General features: G+C 42.5%; 1 protein-coding gene across 1 annotated transcript in view; it reads left to right on the top strand.

The window, feature by feature from the left end:
- Positions 1-23,579, top strand: part of st6gal1 (ST6 beta-galactosamide alpha-2,6-sialyltranferase 1) — a 204,973-nt gene that overhangs the window by 6,455 nt on the left and 174,939 nt on the right. The window contains exons 2-6 of the mRNA XM_079566342.1: positions 15,172-15,378; positions 15,527-15,892; positions 19,680-19,760; positions 19,990-20,167; positions 21,696-21,793. Of these exons, the coding sequence (XP_079422468.1) occupies positions 15,172-15,378; positions 15,527-15,892; positions 19,680-19,760; positions 19,990-20,167; positions 21,696-21,793 (930 nt within the window). The remainder of the gene's footprint in view (positions 1-15,171; positions 15,379-15,526; positions 15,893-19,679; positions 19,761-19,989; positions 20,168-21,695; positions 21,794-23,579) is intronic.

Below are 23,579 nucleotides of genomic sequence, written 5' to 3'. Positions count from 1 at the left end.
TTCACAAAAATGAAAGTCACCATGGCTCAGTTGTTCAAGACTTTGTCAATCTGTGTGATGAGTCATATGGAGCACTTACAAGCTTCATATTTAAACATGTATGTATGTGATGTTTATCTTTGTATAATGTGTTCTAATGTTTGACTAGTTTTCTCAGAATTGCAAGACAAATTTACCTCTGGGTACAAATAAAGTAAGCTAACCTACCCTAACCTAGAGCACAGTAAAAAATCTCTAAAACGATTCTGAAAAACATTCAACAGTTTTCTCTGCTGACTGTGCTGTATCCATGGTTACATATACATACCATTCTGAAAATCTGCCAGAAACCCTAAAAAAACCTGAAATAAAATTGATCCGAAGCATCAGCTAACCACCCACACAGCTGCTGGGTCACTGAAATGTCCAATATAGAAAATGTGTGTATAGAAAGTTGCATAGTGCACCTTTGAACACAAGAGATGATCTAAAATTATAGTTTACCTCAACATAATAGAAACTCATCTTCCCCCTGATCAGGGAGTTAGGGTTATGATTAGGGATTAGAAACCGCAAATGTCATGTAAGTTGTGTTTCACTCACATATACTTACACATAGTTTTGGAAACTAGAAGGTCTTGGCTTTCAAACGAGGCATCGCTGGCATATGGGCTGTAAACTCTGCTGTCAATACGCTTTGAGATTTGGATATGCATAGTTGCTAACACTAAACTGCAATAAACGTAACGTAAAGATACAGACGGCATCTCTGGAATCGCCCATATATGGTCATGTTTGAAAACAATTAAGGGGGAAAACAATTTGGAGAAAAATCTAAACTTTCTTTAATTATTCAAAAACTACTTTAACAAATTCTGGATTATGAATATAGTTTTCTACTAAATAATGATACAAAGACATGGGGAGGAGCAAAGTGGTTCAACAGCCCATAAATACATAAAAAAGAGAATGCTAACCTGATGCTACATGTTAGCAACGGGCTAATGCTAACGGTTAGCTAGCGCTAGCTACAACTGCCGTTTTTTCACTTCTACTGAACAATCTGCTGTGAGAAAATATCCAAATGGGCCTGATTTACACTTGACTTTACTTATGTGTGATAAATAAGTTGATATTCCACCAGAAATGGCTAAAAAGGGTGGAAAACACTGCTTCTCTAAAGATTCTATTTCCCCCTCGGCGAAGCCACGCCCCCTTCTATGACGAGATGCCGTCTGTATCTACGCTAACGTATGTGAACAGTTAGCATGCTGGCTAGTCTGGGAAACTTTTCAGCATTTGTTTACCAGCTCAATGTATTTTTCATATAGCCGTTAGCATTAGCCATTAATCATTGCTAATTATGATCGATCCAGAAGTTTTCAGCGGTTCTTAACCATCGACCACTCTTAAGCGAGGTCAAAGCCACGCTAGAAATCCTCCATGAATGTACAGACCCTTGGAGATTTTATTTTAAAGCCTGATCGCTAGTTCCCAAAGTTGCTTCACTGCAAATTGTGTGACTGACAATCAGAAAATAACAGCAACACGTTTTGGAAGCCGAGACCTGACACAGACATGACACAATCGCAGCTTCTTGGGCCCTGCCTCCCTGAACTGGAAGAGAGGTAAATCTAACGTGTCCCTGGCATCCAACAGATAAAAAAAACAACAACAAATAGTTCAATGCGTTTAACCCCTCAACTCCCACCTGAACCGAGCATTTTCTCCAGCTTGGCTTTACCCCAATCCAACAGCTTCTGGAAAAAAGTTGTGAAAATAGCGACAGAACTGAGACGAAAACAATGATGGAGATGTGACAAAAAAGTGAGAAAACTTTGACGAAAAAGTGCCGAAAGAATTACAAAAGTGTGACAAAAAATGACAAAAAAATGACCAAATATGTGACAAAAAATGACAAAAAATGTGACAAAAAATGACAAAAAATGACAAAAAATGACAAAAAATGTGACAAAAAAATGACAAAAAATGACAAAAAATGTGACAAAAAATGTGACAAAAAAGGACAAAAAAATGACTAAAAATGTGACAAAAAAGGACAAAAAAATGACAAAAAATGTGACAAAAATGTGACAAAAATGTGACAAAAAATGACAAAAAAAATGACAAAAAAAATGACAAAAAATGTGACAAAAAAATGTGACAAAAAATGACAAAAAATGTGACAAAAAAATGGCAAAACATGACAAAAAATGTGACAAAAAATGACAAAAAATGTGACAAAAAATGTGACAAAAAAGGACAAAAAAATGACAAAAAATGTGACCAAAAATGTGACAAAAAATGTGATAAAAAATGACAAAAAATGACAAAAAATGACAAAAAATGACAAAAAATGTGACAAAAAATTACAAAAAAAATTACAAAAAATGTGACAAAAATGTGACAAAAAATGTGATAAAAAATGACAAAAAATGACAAAAAAAAATGACAACAAATGTGACCAAAAATGTGACAAAAAATGTGATAAAAAATGACCAAAAATGACAAAAAAATGACAAAAAATGACAAAAAAAATGACAAAAAAAATTGATTAAAAAAGTTCCAAAATGAGTTGAATACCCCTCCAAAAAAAAGATGGAAAAAAATTTGATGACGTGATGAAAAAGATCCATTGAAATGAGTTTTGTAGGTCTTAGCTTTCAAATGAGGTGTTACACTGGCCTACAGGATTTGGGTAAAGCCGAACTGGAGAAAATACTCTTGTAACAGGCGGGCGTTAAGAGGTTAAAATATGCAGAGAAGTTGAATTGTGTTATTTTTTCTCCTAATTGCTGTCATGTATAAGGCTCCCCCTGTGACCGTCTCCGTGGACTAAGCCAGACCCCGTTTTAGATCTGGGGCAGTTTCGCGACTTTATAAATAAAACATTCTGCTGCCGTGGAAACGCAGATTAAAAATGACAGGTCCTTGACAACTAGACCTGGCTCCTCCGCTGCAGAGATAAGTGTCCCATTTTAAAGTGTGGCGTTCTAACTATGGGCATCAAACGGAAACCCACTAAATGATACTGCACAGTAGAGCAATATCATTTTGTGTTCGGAATTGGCTTTTAACCCCCTGTTGGCCCGCTGTACCTCACCTCTGCCTCTCTCTGTGAAAGTGGAAAGAGATGGAATTAACATTTATATTCACTATAATCACCACTGCCTACGCCCCAGGACATCAGCAGTGATTGAAGCTCTTCTGTGGCTTTTGTTCGGTGAAGCAAATCAATCATATGGATGTCCGGTGAGGGCTGTGGACACTATAGAGGCACATATTGGAACGCATCGATTTGAACTTTGCTGGAACGCCTAAAGACCAGGGACCGATTGCTTGTTTAACATTGTGATTAAATTACTTCTACAGCGGGAGGAAAATGTACGTGAACGCTTTGGAATTTCTCACATTTCTGCCTAAATGGGTCATAAAATGTGGTCTGATCTTCAACAAAATGACAAAGAATGATTAAACAGTGTCTGCTTGAGCTAATACCACCCAAACATTTACATTCGATCACATTTTTATTGGCCATAGCATGTAAATATTCACAGGACAGGGAGGAATAAGTAAGTACACCGGCTGAATCTCACTGAACTGCAGCAGTTTTCTAAAGAGGAATGGTCCGAGATTCATCCTGATCGTTGTGAGCGTCTAATCTGCAACTACAGAAAAGCAGTTATCGCTGCAAAAGAGTCAGTCAGATATTTAATACAGGGGTTCACTTACTTATTCCATGCATGTTGTGAATGTCTCAGCTTTTTCTGCAAAATATCTTGATAAACCTGTAAATTAATTTTTCTATTGATTATATCAGGTCGTCCAGGGCCTGAGGCAACCTGATATAATTTTCATTCATTTCATTTCATTTTATTGATTCTTTTTTCAAGGTAATGCAACCTAGGATAAAGACAAACAAAAAACAAACAAACAATACATTCCATGAAAAGAAGAACAGGAGTTGGATGAAGAAAAAAAATCTTATAAATTCCTACCCCATTCTTGAAAAAAAAGTACAAACTAGACGGCCTAACCAATGTAAAAAACAACAACAAAAACAACAACAACAAATACATATACACATACACACATATACATATACACACATACGCACACATGTACACATTTAAACTCATATACATATACATACACATACACACACACACCAGATGTAATCAACTTTCGATTTTAACTTTTTATTTATTTATTTATGCATTTATTTTTATTATTATTATTACTATTATTATTAATGATTGTTTGCTAAAACAACAGTGATGCAATGGTGACAACAGTGGCAATGGAAACAACGACGAGGCCACCAGACCACACAACGCACACAGGCAGGCATGCACGGGCACACACAGGCACACACACAGCACACACACAAAAGGAAGAAGAGGATGTATGGATGTATATGTGATGAGCCCTATGCTGTGTATTGCATTAAAAAACACAAGGTTTGAGTGGGCATCTGTCGAACGATGTTTACCCTCTCACAGCTGCCCAGCACCTGCTTGTCCTACATTTGTGATTGACTGTGGTATGCCCTAAAATAGGTGGTGTGTTTAAAAAGAGACCGGAGTTAGCGGAAGTCCAGAGGTGCCTGCTAACCCTATACTGAAGAGGATGTGTATATTCGTGATGAGCCCTATGCTGTATGGTGTGTTAAAAAAAGCGAGGTTTGTGTGGGCAGCTGTTGAGAGATGTATGACCTCCCACATCTGCCCAGCACCTGCTTACCCTACACTAAAGAAACTTAAATGATTTTATTATTATTATTATTTTTTTCTTCTTTGTTTTTTTTTTTTTTTTTAAATCAATACAAAAAATCTCCTGCTCCATACTTCACAAAAATGCACAAAACAATCTGATGGAATAAGTGACAAAAATGGGTCAAAAACGCAATAAAAAGAACCCCCAAAAAGAAACAAAAGAGTGACAAAAAAAGCCATGACAAAACAGCAACAACACAAGAAAAAAATCCATTTAGATCAGTTTTGTAGGTCTTAGATTTGGGTAAGGCCGGACTGGACTGTGATCTGTTAATTGTGAATATTCAAATTGAACGATTCTTGAACGATACACATTGACTCTTAGTCTGAAATAATAAACGAGTGGAAAATTGTTTCCCAGTAGATTCTATTTTCCCCCTTGGCGAGGCCACGCCCCCTTCTATGACGAGATGCCGTCTGTATCTATTCACCTTATTCCGCCCCGCCCACTTTTGCCACTTTTTGCGTCGTCTCGGCACCTCGTTGTCCTGACACTTCCGGTCGAGCGCGAAGCCCGTTCATTTTAACGGAGAACGAGGGAAAATATTCTCCGCTCAAATCTGATGTTTACTCGATTGATTTGTGTAAAATGGCCGATGTTCATTTGCACCAACATGTCGACACTGCAGCGTTTCTCTGTGCGGCCTGAAAACGGCTTTGTTTTCGTGTAGTGGCTGATTTTATGTGGACTTCTCCAGCCCCATGTTAACACATAGGAGAAAAGGGGCGGGCACAATTTATGGCGGCGCCCACGCGAGCCTCCGGAATAAGGTGAATACCATGGTCTGGGTGAATACTCGATTCTGATTGGCTGGTGGGTGCTAACAAGCGTGCATTATTTTGGTATAACCGCACACGTAGTCCGGTAGTTAAATCACTGGGATATCACTCCGCTGTGGTGGGCATCGCCATAGCAACGCATGACACAGCTGAATCAGATAAAGGCGTAATTAGTGACTGACAGGAACGTATGAGATTGATTTTGTTTAATTTCAACGTTTTTGGCCAAAACAAAACGTTTGATAAATGTTTGTAGAGGAGAGTGAGCAGCTAGGTTAGCTACTGTTAATAACATATGAGCTTTACATTTCTATTGAAAACGGTTAAGGCTATTCATCATTTTCAGGCGTACATAAAATGATCCTGCGTTTAAACATATTTGTCTGGATTAGTAAAGTCAAACATAAAAGTTTCAGTTCGTGGGGCCCAGGTGTGAGCAACTCCACCGCAGCTGTTTCCATAAACAGTTGAGCTGGTTGAGCTAGCTAGCTTTAGCTTCAGGTTAAACAGCGTAAAAGTGAAATAACTCCTGCCCACGAGTGCCGCATATCGGTGTTTACTTCCAGGGAAAAGTGTTTCCGGGTTAGTCCTGTTGTGTTGTGATTCTGTGCTGATGTTGTGTCGTTGAGCCTGACTGAGATCCTCGTAATAGCTGCGGAGAATGACTCGCTCTGAGACCAGCCTTCAGTGACCGGCTAATAACCCACACAAAATAGTCCCGTAGTCTGGCATATTTAGTGACTTTAGTAAATGAAAAAAAACATTTATTATAAATGTTGCGTTTGTGGGACCCTGGTATAAGCGGATTAAACAACGAGGAGCCGCATTAGACGTTATAATGCACGACGCGGAGTCAAGAACACCACGACGCGCAGCAGAGTGGTGTTACTCCGCTCTAATGCACGGCTCCGAGTTGTTTAATCCTTACTTAACAGATGGCATTAAATATTAAAGTGCAAACAGGATAACCTAGAAGGCTAACAGAATGAATAATCAGATAAAATGTTCTAAAATTGCATCTGAAAGTCAGTAAGGTGGTTTGCGTAGAAGTTATGTGAGTCTTATTGAGCCAGGTCTGTGAGATGCGCTTACGACCGTGAGAGAAAGGTTTTCCACGCCAACTGTGGTCCGGCGTTCCAAAGTCCTGGTGTCCGACGGCCTGTGGTCATGGTCTCTCGGGTGGCGATCTCAAGCTGATGCAGGCGAGGCGGGGGGACGGGGGCCTGTCTCCAGCTCCTCTGGGCCTTGGGCGTTTAGCTTGACAAGCTAGACTCAAAATGGTTGCGCTGGAAGCTCAGCGATCTAAAATGTTGTTGTCTTGTAGGAAAAATGCAACTGTTCTTAAAAGAAGTAACTGATAGTTACAAATCACGTCAAATGGCGGGCTCAAACTTCTCCGTCTGTTTGAACTCCAAGAGAAAACTTCAACGGCTTCAACTCGAACTCAGGGAACTACTCCATGCACCCTTCCTTTATACCGGGGGCGGCCCCTTTGTCTCCGCGGGACTCGACCAATCGATTCAGTCCGTAACTCTCGATATGATTGGTGCCCAAGTGGGATGGGAGGAAGGCTTATCTTGGCAGAGAATTCAGGAAATACATTTCTATTGCGATAAACACATTAACAACTTCACTAACTTTCCAAATGCATTACCGACATTTCGACAGTATGTACAGTATGTACATTGCACCTTTGTTGACCTTGGGAAAAATTCATCATTAGAACAGATTGGTTGAGTTCATTCTCACTGTCCATGAATTAAAGAACAGGCTTATTACTCAAGTCGGATGTTTGAGATTCAGTCTTTAGTCCAATTCGAAGGTCAGTAAAGAGTTCTCATCTCTGGTTGTGAGAGCTTAAGGAAAAGATCATCACAGTCTTCATCTGATCAGTCATTCACAAGACAGGAAGTGAAGAGATTCCAATGTCATGAAGTGGTCTGGGGATTTGGGATTTGGAGTGGGGTTTTTGCTCATCTCTTGGTATGTGGTAACCATGGCGATAGGGCATAGGTCACACGCTACACTGTCAATGCCACTGACTCACAGCAAGGAAGAAGGTTTATCCCCGCTGTGTTGTCGTTTTACCCTTTAACTTTTTGACATTTTGCCACGGGTCTACATATATATATATATATATATAGATATAGATATAGAACAAAAAAGTGACAAAAATTCAACAAAAACTCAACAAAAAAATGACAAAAATTCAACAAAAACTCAACAAAAAAGTGACAAAAATTCAACAAAAACTCAACAAAAAAATGACAAAAAATCAACAAAAATGAAAAAAAAAAAAGAAAGAAAAAAAAACATTAAAAAAGGTGACACAACACAGCAACAACGCAAGGAAGAAGGTCATTTTTGTGGGTCTTAGCTTTCAAATGAGGTGTCACACAGGCCTATATAATGGCCAAAGAGGACAGAATGCACACTCAATAAACAATAAGTTTGACCCCTCCTACTTGAACGGTATTCAGCCTGCTGTCAAACAAAAACACGAGTTGCTGACGAAGCCTTACAGATGAGAAGCGACACGTCCGCCACAGTTAAGAAGAAGAAGAAGATCTTTATTTACATTTTGCCTTTCACAGACACAGTCACAAAGCGCTCCATACTCGGTGGTAGCTTCAGTTTCCCCTGGGGGAGACTGACAGAAGCGTCCAACTCCTCACTCGGGCCGATGGGAAATCTAATCCTGGGTCTTTGGTTTGGACCCCGGACTTTCTTTCTCCCGGTCCCAGTGGTAAGGACCCTAACGTGGCGCCGTTCACGTCTCATTGTGGAGAGGGCGGGCGGGAGCAGCTCCTCGGAGGCTCCCGGAGTGGAGCAGCGATTCACTGGTCGAAAAAAAAAAACAATACCAAGAGGATACCAGGGAGTCGACTTTGCTAAAGGCGATGTTATAACATGAATAATAGAGTAAGGTAAATAATACATAGCCTGGATTAGTATTCAGCCGGTTCATTTCCCAGGAACACGCTTTGTCTTTGTGTGTGGACTTTGGCTGACTGGTTTCCCTCACCTAAAACATGAACAATAGGCATAAGCGTGTTTCCACCTAAGACGTGTTCCTTTGTAGCATAATTCACACACACGAAACTCCAAGTAATTTATGGAATAGGGAGGTATTTAAAGGAGCATTATGGAACTTGTGATATTAGTGTGTATTTGTTAGCACAGCGCTTTTACTTTCCATCATGGAGACCTCGGTGACGGTTGTTTTTAGGGTTTCTGGGAGGTTTTCTGGGTGGATTGTGTGCGCAACCATGGAGGAGGCAACGGCACAGTGCTAACCACCCTCACAGTCACGGAAAGGACAAATACATGGCAATTACAATATGTATATATATATTTTTCACTTCAAAAGTTCCATCATGCTCCTTTAAAGTAGGCTACATACATCACACAGCAAGTACAAACAATAAAATATCAAAGAGTGCACTGCTAAATCGTTTTCAGCCTGGATTGGAACATTGTCAGAGTCTCGCATCTTCTGGAAGACAGTTCCAGATTTCAGCTGCAAAAGATAAACTGTAGCTTCACCATGTTTAGTCCTGTCTCTGGGCAACAAGAGCCATATTGATAGTACAGTGCAAACATTATCACTAATATCAACTCGTTTAGGGGAGGGCGCACTTTTGGAGCAGCATTTACTGATGAGCACACAGCAATCTATGAAATATTTAGTTTTGAAAAATGTGTGTAGCAGCGTCGCTGAGTTCGATAAAAACACGGTTAGACAAATAGATAGATTGTCGATGACGTCACATTTCCCCCACAGTTCCATGTGGTGCCACCTTGTGTGTCTAGTTGTTTGTGCTACGGATCATTGATAATATCCTGAAGTAATGTTTCACACCTGTGTTGTAGGGCTGCACGATATTGAAGTGACTTGCGATATGCGATACGGCTGTGCAATATCGCGGTAACGATATTATTGCGATATTTTACCAAACACAATATGTTCCTTTTTTTTAAAGAAAATTTTGTCTGAAGTTGTTGAACGACTTTAAAAACACCCCATCAGGACCAAAACAAGGGTAGAATTTAACAAAACTAGTAAATGTTAAACGAAAAATGGGTCGATCTCAGTCAGATGAAGGCTATGGTAATGTTGCGATATATTGTGGCTTCTCGCGATACAGATATTGCATCAGCTAATATCGCGATACGATATTTTTCGCGATATATTGTGCAGCCCTACTGTGTTGTGTGGGGCTGATCCCGACACCACGAAGAGACAATATTTCCATTCTCCAGAAGTGATGTATCAGCAGGAACAGAGACAGAAACGTAATCTACGGCTGAGAGGATAAACAGAGAGGGCTTCGATCCTGACCCAAGACTTTAAAGTCCGCTCCCTACATTTTATCACAGGGGAATTGATGAACAGCTTATTTCCTTTAATTCTAAGGCCGTTTTTCGCGCATGTTGGAGCACATTATGGATCGACCCGAGGCTGCCCTGGTTTCAACTGCATTTACTTCAAAGTCCGCGTTCACCTGCACTCGCTCCAGACGTCACACCATCATCCCCCTAACAACCATCAGCTGTTTGCTGGACGTATTTCCAGGACACCGGCCACCAACCTGTGGAGGGACAAGTCCAGCAATACATTTGTAAATCAAAAGATACCAATGCTTAAATGTGTAAGGACAAAGATGAGGAGCCCACCCGGGCGTACGAGACGCAGTGATGAGTCAGTGACCTCATGTTTGTAAAAAATAAAAAAACCCAAACAGGCAAAACAGCAGCAGTCACAAGTGTCTTGGACTTCAAATGATGAGCACGACTTAATCTGTGAATCCGTTTTTGTAATATGGTTAAAATGCTTTAAAGGAATAGGCCACTGTTTTTACATACTGAGATATGTTCTTACCTTAGCTTAGACGAGTTCTTTAGGACCTGTCTGATCTTCACCCGTGCCTTCAGTCACGTAAACACAGCGCAGACGGCGTTAGCATTTAGCCTCTCCCTCTCTCCACTATAGCTCCAAAACAGGTCAAGATAGAAGCTACCAAGCTCTTCCACGTTTTCCCTATTTAAATATGGTTACGTGAAGTGTTCCACTACAAAGTATAATTACACAAAATTAAACAATGTGGATTTTCTAAGCGGATAAAAGGGGGGACTATATTGTAAGGCGTAATAATACCAGGAGTAGTTCGAAATCCGCGCAGTAATCTTCACTTTACTGTGTGGATGCCAAATCTCAGTGTGTAAAAACTGTGGCCTATTCCTTTAAAGATTATTATGTGCATGTGAGCCATACGTAAACATTGTCGATTGACACACAATATGGCGGCTCGCCCTGGGGGATTCGAGAAATGCAAAACCCATCTGTACTTCAATTCAACTGCAGGCAGCAGTTAGCACTAGCAGGAGACCACTCCCCATGAATACTCCGATAAGTAAACCATGTTCTAACCAACAAACTGTAAGATAGAGATGAAGATGTGCATGAAACGATCACCAAAGAGCTGGAAAAAACCACACTGCATTTGATCCTACTCCACAGTCTGCACCCCATGTGCTGAAACTGCACTGGAGGGAAATCTAATCTCTATGGAGCAGTACCAGACTGATGCTCAGTGGAGAACAGTGTCAGGGCTGAGGTTCCTGTGCCCATGCTCCTATTTGCTCTGACGTTATACCGCGGAGAGTACCACAAAAACACCCGTTCGGAGACACGGGGAGAACATGCAAACTCCACACGGGAAAAGGCCCCTCTGGAAATCAGCTCAGCGAAGGAGGGGGGGGGGGGTTTTCAATAGCCCACATTCTTGGTTTCAGTTCTGTGTTTGAATCTGTAATCAGCCTCATTCTCCTGTCCCCTCTCCTCCGCACGGCTCTCTTCCGGGGCCATTGTTCTTGGTTAAGCAGCCATTCACCCTCTTGTATTCTGTGACTAATGTTGGCAGTGAAAAGCATTCTGGGAAACCTGGGCTGTCCCCTCTGCGTTTCTCAAAGGCCACCCAGCTCTCTCTCTCTCTCACTCGGTCCTTCTCTTTACAGTGAGGCCTAACCCGATAGACTGAAGATAACCTACATTTACATCCACTTCCACTGCCCTCACTCCAGCTCTTCTTTTTCCCCGAGAGCTCCGGTCCGCTCCCGATCGTTTCCTCCTCATTGCCCTCATCGCTCCAGGCTCCTGGCAATGTCGCGCCATATTTCACTTCTTCTTTGTCCACTGACCTAAAGAAAGAAAGAAAGAAGGAAAAAAGAAAGAAAGAGAGGGGAGAGCAGTGCCATTCAGTCGCTGCAGAAAGCACTTGAAGCCAGAATATTGATGTTTTGACTCAATTTATGTAATACATTTCTTTTTCAGTATCGCAAAATACTTTTCAGTGGTCGCTCAAATGTTTGTGCTCCTGGACGTTTGTGTTAGACGTTCTGTTATCTACATGGGTTTCATCAAAGCAATACCATCAGCAGCTTTGTACAATCTGAGAAACATCTGAGGAGCAGTGTCGAAACCAGACTTCGAGAGACTTATCCATGCGTTTGTCTCCAGCGGGTTAGAGACGACTGTAACGGCCTGCTCACTGTTACAGCTGCAGGAAATGGTTTCTGTGTGTCCGTTTGCGGTCCTAAAATATGGAATAAATTACACGTAGACCTCAAACGGTGTCCAAATATCAGTATAAATACCAATACATAGACTGGATATTCTCTAGGTATGTATTGGAAGAAAATCTCTGACTTTTCATGTTCAGCTGTTGTCAGGGCTGGACTGGCAGAAAAAATCGGCCCGGGATTTTTGGGTCAAGACTGGCCCTCTAAAAAAAAAAAAACGGTCATATTCAATGCAATAGTCGAGGTGATGAGCAAAACAATAAGCCCTTGGCTTGAACTAAAACAGCATAAGCTACGAATCGAGGACAATAGTTGCATTTTGTTTCAGCCGAATTCAAGCTACCACCTCATAGCACTCACAAACTTTAATCTTGTCATTTATAACTTGAAGGAACGTTTGTAAAATTATTTAACAATCTTAAAATGTGCGTTCCGTTAATGAAGTTCCACTCGAGACTGCAACACAAATAAACTTCTCAAAACCAACCAGATGATCCCACTGTAGGTTTAAGATGAAACGGTAAAACTCACCACAGAGTTCAGGAGGTGAGGAGTGAGAATAGAAGTCCCAAAAAGGCCAAACATTGTAAATCCTTTCAATGGAAACTAGAAGATTTCCAAACTGCACAGACGACGAGGGGCAAGACAGAGTCACCTGACAACTCCCAGCATGCACTTCTTTGCAAACATTTGTCTAAAATGTACAAAAAATAGCGCTCTAAGGTTCTGTGGGTCCTGGAGGGAGTTACAATAAACTATTTCCTCTTATATTCACAATGTGAGGGGCATGAGTGTTTTGTCCCAGAGGCCCATTGCTCATTATACCAGATTATCTGTGAACCATGACTCAAGAAAGCGCCACTAGACGGGTATAAAAGGCGTCACATCCCTCTAGTGGAGGAGTTGTGTAATTGCATAAATGTAATAATAGAGAGTCTGATGGCTTTTCCCGTTAATTGTGGGTCGGTGTCAGGTATTACGGGCCTTATTTCGGTGTGATTGGCCCATCCGGCCCAAAAGTACGTCGGCCCATCGGGAAAACTCCCGAATCTCCCGATGGCCAGTCCAGCCCTGGCTGTTGTGTTGTAAACCTGGCGTTGATTGGTCGTACTCACACTGTATATGACAACTTGATTTAGATCACAGAGCTCAAATGACTGTTTTAAGGAAGCCTAAAAAGTAAACAGAACTAGAGACTGACAGTACTTAAAAGGGGTGGGACTTAATAAGTGTTTACTTCCCCCCACTCCTTTTCGGACAGCCTCATTTAAAATGTGCAAAAGGTAAGACACAATTGTTTGTACTAAGACGTAAATGTATTGAGCTGCACATCTGAAATTGAGCTCACGACTGCCACGATCACGGCAGGCTGTATTTTGAGTTGGTATGAGTTTGTGTTTTTATGTTTTGTTTATGGTCCGAATAAATCTTACAATACAATACATGGTTTAGCACCAAAGTATGAACCATCTCAGGCCCTGAGAACGTCAGGAGGGGTCTCCTGGTGGTTCCCAGAGTCAGGACTAAACACGGTGAGGCTGAGTTTCAGTTTCATGCATAAAATCTGGAACAGTCTTCATGAGGATGTGAGACAGGCCTCAACTCGGACAATTTCAGATCCAGGAAACAGTTCTTTTTATCCGCGCATATGACACTGAAAGTATTGTATCTGCACTCTTGCTCTTTTACTGTAATTAATATTTTTTTATTGATTTGATCAGCTTTCTTGTAATTTTATGCAACTGTTCATCTGTTTAAAGGGACTAGATGCAAGTTGGTCCTTTTTATGCTCACTACTGCCACCTCAGGTCTTACGTGTAACTGTAGTTTCTATATTAAGCTCCTGCATGACGGCACTTCAGACCTGAAGTCACCCCTTTCTGAGTGACAGAGCAGGATTTTAGAGGCAGTTGTGGTGAACAGGTCTGAGCTCATTCTACACATTAGGAATGTTTTAAGCGTATACAGTGGTCCCTCGCTATAACGCGGTTCACCTACAGTCTTGCTCTTTCGCGGATTTATTTTTAGCACAAATTTGCATGTTTTTTAAAGTGTATGAACGTCATATGCACATTGTGTTCTGCATCCTGATTGGCTAGTCGCAGAGTTTTTTCGCGGATTTCATTCTTTGCAGGATATTTTTAGAACATAACCCCGCAATAAAGGAGGGACCACTGTAGTCCCTTTAAACAGCTTCCACTGGTAATGCAATCTGACCGATGCGGAGCCTGTGGTTGTGCACATCCTCATCACAACCAAGTCTAAAATATTATAAATATTATATAAATATATATTATAAATATTGCTAAACAACAAAATTATAACAGTAAAGCAATTCAACATTTAGTGTTTTTAAGAGTTTAGCAGCGTCATGGCCGCTCACGGCCACCTGTGGCAGCGCCACCCACAACAACTACGGTCCATTTCTAATGGAAATAAGTAATCAATCAAATTGTATTGGTATAGCAGCCAAATGGTGCACAGGGCGTTCACAGAGTAAAAACAAGGGTCAAAACACAGATAAAACATCAATGAAAACATTACATTACTATTTTCAAAGCTGTCATCAGTAAAGTAACTAAGTTTACTTAAGTTTAGATTACTTTTTCAAAGTAACTGTGGCAACACTGGCTGTACAACGAGGTAATGTGGAAACTGTCCTTGCTGACTCTCAGATCACTGACTAATGTCCACTAATGCTGTGATTATCCATTCAACTTAAAGGAACAGGCCACAGTTCTTCCATCCTGAGATATGTTCTTACCTGAGCTTAGACGAGTTGATGCGTACCTGTCGCTTCCAACTTCACCCCTTCGTTTGAAGCTATAGGAATATACTGGGAAAAGCCAAATGCTAACAACATCTTTGGTCATTTTGCGTGACTGAGCGCACACACAAAGACCAGACAGGTACGCATCAACTCGTCTAAGCTCAGGTAAGAACATATCTCAGTATGGAAAAACGGTGGCCTGTTCCTTTAAGAACACACATACCTTTTTCTTTGTTTTTAATTGGACTTTTATATGGTTCTCACGGCTCTGTCTCCTCTGGTCAGATTTCGGGGGCGGCGATGGACCGCATGAGCCCGTTGTGGAGGATGAGGAGGAGGGCGCGGCGCGGAGCTTTCTGCATGGGCTTCTTCTGCGTCTCCATGGCGCTGCTCTATGCCCTCTGCGCCGAAAACAGTGTCCCAGTCACGGACGCCATCTTTGGAGTCAAGGCCCGCACCAGAGCACAGCCCCGGACCCACTCTGTCGCCAAGGTGAGACATGACAAGAGGTTCCACATCCCATACACCCGTAGAGACACCTTAGCCTCGGTATATGTGCTGTATGACTTTGTTTATCATTGTGAAGAATGTAAAAAAAATGTTTCACTGAACACCTGCTATTGTTATTTCTTGTTTAAAGGTACTTCGTGGAGGATCCAAGCCGATGTACGTCGACCCTCAGAAGCTTCCTGGAGTCGTACCAGGTGACCCAAAGCGACCAATCCCGGTGCTGTCCATGCTAAACCACACCCACGAGGAAGAGGCCGTGACCAAACATCGAGCCAAGGACCACGCCACCACCGGCTTCTTCGCACGTCTGTTCCCGCGACCTCTGACCCGAGCGCTGGAGACCCTGTTCGGGGGCAGACGCAGGGGCGAGCTCGCCGGGAAATCGGGCGACGCAGAGTTTTTCGGACCCAACGGACTTTTGGGACAAGTTTGGGACGACGACATGTCCAGTAGCAAACTCTCCAGTCGGCTCAAGAAAGTTGTGCAGAACTATCAGGTGAGAACCATGAATGTTTAGGTGAGGCCCTTTGTAAACAAGACCGTGCTCTGCCAACTGTGGATTAGAGCAAAGTGGGGGTTGTCGCTAGCCTGGCTATCGGAAGACTAAATGTCACAAGTGATATTTAGTCTGGGGACCACAAATTCATTTTCTCGTAGGAGAGGTGTGGTTTACGATCGTCCATAGCCGTTTATTGGGCTGATCATCTATTTCAGGGGTTGGCAAGTTTTTCCTTGCGGAGGGCCGATTTTCTTTATTGTAAATCGACCGAGGGCCGAAGGCGCTAATTATTATGGTTAATAGCCCAAAGTGAAGCACAACACTGGAAAATCTTAAATGAGATAAATGACTTAGAAATTGATGAATTCAAGCCATTAGTCAGTTTGAACTAATCCAAGATACAAATGCCAATGGAACACGAATAAAACCCACTTGAAATCAGACAAATAATTGTTTTTCCCTTGAAATGACACAAAGTTATCTGAATTAAGAGAATAACGACTACTAGAGGTTTTATCTCATCTAAGACCAGACCAAATCTACTCAAACCTTAGATTTAATCTCTTAATTCAAGTAGATTTATGTCATTTCTTCCTTAAAACGATTATTCTTTTTCCAGTGCACTTCTTTCAAACGCCAGTGTTGTACATAATATATGACCTCATTGGGTGCATTGACAGTATTTCTGCCTTTTTTTCTCCCATTTAACTCTAATAATGTTGAAAGTGCTCTCTGATTTGTGTAATAATGTTTCTCAAAATCATCTTGAGGGCCAGAGGTTCTTTGCTGAAGGGCCGGATTTGGCCCTCGGGCCTGACGTTGCCTACCCCTGATCTATCATATGTGTCTGTACGTAGCCATATCAATCATATCATCGTATCAGATGACGTATGACGTACCCGCTGTAAACTTTCGAGCTAGACTATTTACAACACGGTCTAAACTTGATTGAAAGATGGAGTCGCTGCTGTCATGTTGGATCTGTAAATCCGTAAACAAACTACAAGCTTCTGTACGTCAAATTGCTCGTCATCGTCTCGCCGTCCCTCCTCAGTCTGTGATTGGTCCCCAATCCATGTGAAGATTTTGGCCATGGTCCCCAGGCTGCTGTGCAGGTTGAAATGATTCAATGATTCAAGCGCACACAGCAGCATGGGTGTTCCCAGGCTAGTTTGTCGCCACAATGGAAAGAAAATGGCCTTTGAAGTTACAGTTCCAAACAAATCTATTGTGAAACTTTCAATCGGTGCAATAATGAATCGCCTTATTGTGAAGAATAGAATTTCTCGGTCAAGGTTCATGTGACACGAGAGCAAACCGGCTCAAAATCCAGTGTGATTTTTTTGCCATCACTACAGTTTTGACACTACCATTTACGTTTGCTTCACCTTCAAAAGAAAAACATTGTTTAACTCTCCGCACGTGCACTATGGTCATACCACAACTCAACAAAGCAATGACCGAGTTATTTCTAAAAACTAAAAACAACAAAACAAACAAAAAACTTAACAGAAATGTCCTGTACCTAATAAAAGGGAAGGACTTTATTTATATAGCACCTTTCAAAGACATGGTCACAAAGCACTTTACTTCAGACAATTTCCTTTCTTTTTAAGTATTTCAGACAGTTTTACAGAAGAAATAAACAAAAAAGACCATTGTGCTCAAAAGGAGCAGGAAGAAGTTCAAAGAACTTATAAAAAACATATCTCTCATTCAAGTAACATCACATAAACTTTCAGCACAGACTCACGCAAGAAACCGATGCCTGAGTCTGTGCTTGTGCATTAGTAATACTAATGCACAAGCAGAGACTCAGGCATCAGATGTATACTAATCTAGTATACATCGTTTTTGATCGTGCAAAATACATTCACGCTATACTTGGTGGTGGTAAGCTACGTCTGTAACTTCAGTTTCGCCTGAGGGAGACCACCACCAAACAGTCACACCCACACCATTCATCCTGGCCTATTGTACATGTTTTTAATTGTAGGGGAAACAGAGAGAAAGATATGAACATCAAAATAGGATTATTCTGATATACTGCAATCAAACTCCTGGCCACATTAAACTACTGTCCAAGGTGTTTCCATTCAGGTTGGCACATTGAAGTGTGTGTAGCACGGAGGGCCACAGGTCGGTGTCCAGTGCCGTCAAATTGGAAGCATTAAAGAGCAATTCAAACCATTCCCTACGCCTTTATTAAAGCTGGGAACCAACATGCCAACTCTGTCTCACAAACATTCTGAAATGTTACTGTAAATAAATAATATTGAAATGCTGTTCAGTTTCACCTTCCTTTTAGATTTGAAATATACCCCCTGCTAAGTGTTCGCGTATACCCTGGGGTCCCCATACCCCTAGTTGGGAAACACTGTCAACCTTGAGATGTAGAAATACTTACTGTTTTAGGGGCATGTTATTAATTATTAATAGTCATTCCTCACTCCTCCCTGTTTACCACAATGACCACGTTCGAGGGGGAAATCATGGCGGATTTACAGACTCCTCCTCCCCAGCTCTGATGAAACATATTCCTAGAACCCAGCGTTATCACAGGAGCAATGTCTAGCTGCATAAAGTTTAGGAAAATTAGAAACCAGGCTTTAAAGTTGTTTTTAACATGTCTAAAGTTCAATGCATTCCAATGGGGGACTAGCGGCGATATGGAGGTACTACAGCAATGGCGGACCCCTAGTGTCGTCGTCACAAAGCAGAGCAGCCAGTGGCCATTGCCAGGGGCGGATCTACTCGTGCCACCACATAGATGTCAGCCAGGCCAGTTGAAAATAGTCCTGTTTGATTATTTAGTCCCAGATTAGCCCATGCATTCCAAGTCCTGGTTTGGAAAAGTCTTCCAGGTTTTGTCCTTGTCTGGAACTGTCTAAAACCTGGCACTTTATAAATGCATTGTTTCAAGGACTAGCTCCAATCCAGATCTTCAAAGCCTGATTCATTAATAGTTTTTGTTGATCTGTATGACCAATGTAAAGTCTCACATCTGCTCTAGAAGCTACAAAGGCTCACTTTCAGTTAATGCTTTTATGACAGGACAAAAAATTATAACAACTTCAAAGTTTATTAAGGAGCCAGGTGCCAACTCCTGTGGTTCCCAAGATCCATCCATCCATCCATTCATAAATCCATCCATAAATCAATCAATCCATCATCCATCCATTTTCTTCCACTTGGAGTTGCCCAAATCACATTGCACCAGCCCCTTATGTCTCCTCCTGCAGGTGGTGGGTCCACAGAAGGACGGCCTCACGATTCTAACCGGGCCTGTTGGTCTCTCATAAGGGGCTTCTGACCCGCTCTATGTCTGACCCGTCACCTAGGGAGACCCTGGGAGAACCTACCAGGGGCACGAAGCCCCTGACAACATAGGCCTCAGGATCATTTGGGTGCTCAAACTCCTCCACCACGTTAAGGTGACGGCTCCAGGAGGGGGTTCCCAAGATGAGGGTTTCTTTTTCTTACAATATCTCTCACCCAAATGAACAAATTCCTGTGGACATCGAGTTACTGTTACTGCAATCGACTGGAAGCACATTCAAAACATTGCGTTGACCACAATAACCTCACAGGAAACATCTGTGCTCATAAACTGCAGGTGCAGGAGAACTGAAACTCAGACATTGCTTGAGCAATGTCTTTGAAGTCATGATCTGATGACTTTATGCTGTAAAGAACTTAATAGCCGGTCATATCCCTCATATAGGTACAATTAGAAAAGTTGCTACTTTGATGAAACCATGATGTTCCTCTCCTCTCTCCTCAGGCCATGAACAGGTATGGAGTGGATGTCCCGGGCCGTGGGGGCGCGCCACTGAAGCTGACTGGACCTCAGCTGCTCTGCCAGGTACAGGGGGCAAGATTTAGCACTCAATCTATAATCACGACTATGTGTGTCAAGATATAAACCACAATTTTACATTGCAAAGCTTGTAATAATCAAGAATATCAGATTATTTCGCCCTGATCTGATGAGAATGTGGCGTGAATGGAGGATTTTGAATGTTTTTTCTTTCATTCCTTAGCTCAAACTTTACGAAACAAAGTAAAAATGGTGATGTTTTTTCTTGTCTAAGCTGAAGGAGCAGGTGGAGGTGTCGACCCTGACGCAGGACCTCCAGCCCTTCGCCTCTCTGCCCTGGTCGTCTCAGCTCCCGGTCCGAAACATCACCTCCGAAATCGGGCCGTACAAGACCTGCGCCGTGGTGTCCTCCGCCGGCTCCATGAAGAACTCCAGACTGGGCAAGGAGATCGGTGAGGGCGGCCTCCTAATGCAGTGCACCGCTGGGTGTTTTAAAGTGGACACATCATGCTAATTTAACCATGCTATAATGATCCGAGCCTGGCCTTAGCCATCCGTAAACTCTGGTCAATTATAATTTCCCTACATGTACGTCTGGCTCTGATCTCAGTGGCCGCGTTCCAGACCCTTGTACGAAATGAATACAAAGGTTTGGTATGGACCAGGCTATAACCATCCCGTCAAACACATTCCTGGAGTAGTATTCAAATTGCCGGACGGGGGCCTTCCTCAGTGGGGTTTACATGTTCTCGTGTCTGTGTAGGTTTCCTTCCGGTACTCCGCTTTCCCTTATCATTAAAAACATGTACGACAGACCAGGATGAATGATGTCTGTGCACGTTGGCAGCAGATGTGTGCGGGGCTCTCCACACCGCAGAAACATGATCAAAACAGCAGCAGGCTCTCAACACCCCCCACACCCACACGCATCTCCAACCCACGGAACTTATTCAAGTCTGGCTCCGTCGCCATGGGTGTCTGTCCTGCCCATGTTCAGCCCACTGACTGCATCAGGTTCGAAGCGGAAGATTTGAGTCTAGTCTTCAGCCTGGGTTTAGAAACACGAGAACAGGCCCTATGTTTTAAGACCCAAGTATTGGATAATATGTAGTGGTGGGCGGGTGGAGCCCTGTGAAGCACTGAGGCTTTCTTTGCCAGATTGTTTCAGATGAATCGTAAAACTAGCTCAGTCTAGCTCGTAACACTGACATCTAGTGGACACGTTTCATCATTGCAGCTTCTGAACAGCAAGTAATAATATAAAGCTGCGGACCTGGAGGCAGAATAGTTCTGAAGCACAAGCTGCAGCAAAACACAGGCCTACTTCTATTTTAAAGTCATTATTTGACTGAATATGTGTGTTTTATCAGACTAGTAACTGTTTACAGCAGGGATGTCCAAACTTTTTTCATGGGGGGTGGCATATTGAAGTGTATACGGGGTGAGGGGCCACAGATGGATGCTCAGTGATGTGAAACCTTCGATTAGGTGTACTTAGTAGAGGTTTAAGTTGTGCTCCACACCTTTGAGGGCCGCATTCGCCCCCCGGGCCGCACTTTGGACACGCATGATTTGAACCAATGCAAAGCCGGGAATCTCACTGAGCCAAAGAAACGCTTCAAAACACTGAACCAACTGACACGTGATACAAGCTCCGGTGTTGTATTCCCACCGCTTCGTTGTAATTACATTATTATTTTATTCATTTTCATAAAAACTTTCATGCAGCCTTTGCTTCAGTACTGGTTTAGACATTGTTTACACCCACTTTAACTACATGCTCTTGGTCTGGAGGTGCTCGGACACAATGGAAATCCTCCGCACAATGGGCAGACGCAGAGCCGCCAGGATCATCAGAGACTTTTTCTTGCGTTTGACGTTTTCCCATTTACAAGACTTCCTGTTTGTCCCTTTATCAGCGGACCAAGTTGTTCTACTTTCACTTCTTTATTCTTGCTCTGCTTTCTCGTTCTCGCGCAGACTCCCATGATGCCGTGCTGCGGTTCAACGCTGCTCCGACCGTCGGGTTCGAGAACGACGTCGGCTCCAAAACCACTCTGCGCCTCATCAACTCCCAGGTTCATCATATCCACAAAACAAAGCCACATTTCACATTTGCATGATATATAACCATTCACCCAAATATCTACAATGGTGAAGGAAAACATATCAGTGCCAGTGTTATGATTGTGATAACATTTGCAATACGTTTCAGTTTTAAGCATTTTAGGGAGCGCTGAATTTAAGGGAAGACCGACTTATGAGCTGCTTCATGTTTGTAGAGATGGAAAACAACAGAGGTGGCATTTTAATCCATCCAAAGACCCCATGGATATTATGTTGATTGCTGATTAAATGATACGACCATTGCCTAAATAATTGGAGGCTTGTGTTTAATAATCATTACCATCACTGCAGAGCTGCCCTAAACATTGCCTATAATTTGCCAACAATTTGGAACCTTTGGAGAGAATTATTTTTGTAGAAGAATTATTATGTGTTCCATGGTGTGGATTAAAATGGTTACAAAACCTGTGCATGTAAATATAGGAAATAAGTTGATGAAGGTGTTTCCTGGGTTTGGTCATACAGCACAGCTGGAGCTGGAGGTGGTTTGAATGTCCCTTTGAGGTTTGATTTCATTTCTGCAAAATGTGATTACAATGAAACCAACTGTGTGCAATGGGCTACGTGCATGAGACTTTCGAGTGGATCGTCAGGAGGCACAGCTCTTCTTCTCTTGTTTGCCTAAGTTAGTAGTGGTGTCGTGTCCAAACAAGAACAAATGCTCAATATTACTTGCAGGCAGTCACAACATTCACAGCATTATGTTAAAAACATTGTGGTTGGGGTAATCACCGACCGTTGGTGGGTGATTAAATATAATGTGATCATTACAAGATCGTGAATACAGGCAGCCGAAATGAGCTTCCTTGGGCGCACCCTTCGAGATCGGATCGCTGATCAGGAGCTCAGTTACCCGGGAGGAGCTCGTCGCTGCTCCTTCACGTCGAAAGGAGCAGCTGAGGTGGCTCGGGCATCTGTTCCGGTGCCTCCTGGTCGCCTCCCGCGGGAGGTGTTCCAGGCATGTCCTAGTGGGACAAGCCCTCGTGGAAGACCCAGGACACGGTGGTGGGACTATGTCTCCGAGCTGGCCTGGTGTCGCCTCGGGGTCAGAACAGCTGGAGGAGGTGTGTGTGGATCGGGAAGTCTGGGCATCTCTGCTGAGACGCTGCCCCCGCGACCCGGCCCCGGATAAAGCGGAAGAAAATGGATGGATGGATGGATGGATGGATGGGGTGATCATTATATCTAATCACCATAAACTACAACTTTGTGCCTGGCCTTTTTCCTTTTCTTTTCAATAATGATATATATTTTATATTATATATGATATGATATTTGATTTTGTTTTTACTCCTCACCAAGATTTAAATCAGCTAAAATTAAATAAACTAAGTTTTTTTTTGTATATTTGTGTGTGGGGCCCTGCCCACTGAGCCCCCTCCTCTGATTCGCCCCTGGCCTGTGCGCTCAGAGTCTGCAGTGTGGTCCTGACTGGACTGTGCAGAGTTCTCTAGGCTGCTCAAAGCCTCTGCAGGACATCTGAAATTGTGTTTTATGTCGCATTTGTTACAGTTACAACACCTGTGAAATAAAAGTCACTGACTTTGCATATTTTCGGGTAATGACGACATTGCACGTCGCATCATATACTTGTCTGTTTTCATTTCCTAATTTTCATCTTCTTCTGTGAATATGAGGCCTATAGTTTCATCAAATAAAGAGTGAACAGAAAGTGTTCCCAGATCCGCGATCTGCCTGACTGTTGTGTGTCTCGCTTTGACTGAGGCGCTGCCGCCG

The sequence above is a fragment of the Gobius niger genome, assembly GCF_951799975.1.
Source record: "Gobius niger genome assembly, chromosome: 11".
NCBI lineage: Eukaryota > Metazoa > Chordata > Actinopteri > Gobiiformes > Gobiidae > Gobius > Gobius niger.
Note: the sequence above shows the minus strand (reverse complement) of the source record. Positions and strands in the feature narration are given on the sequence as shown.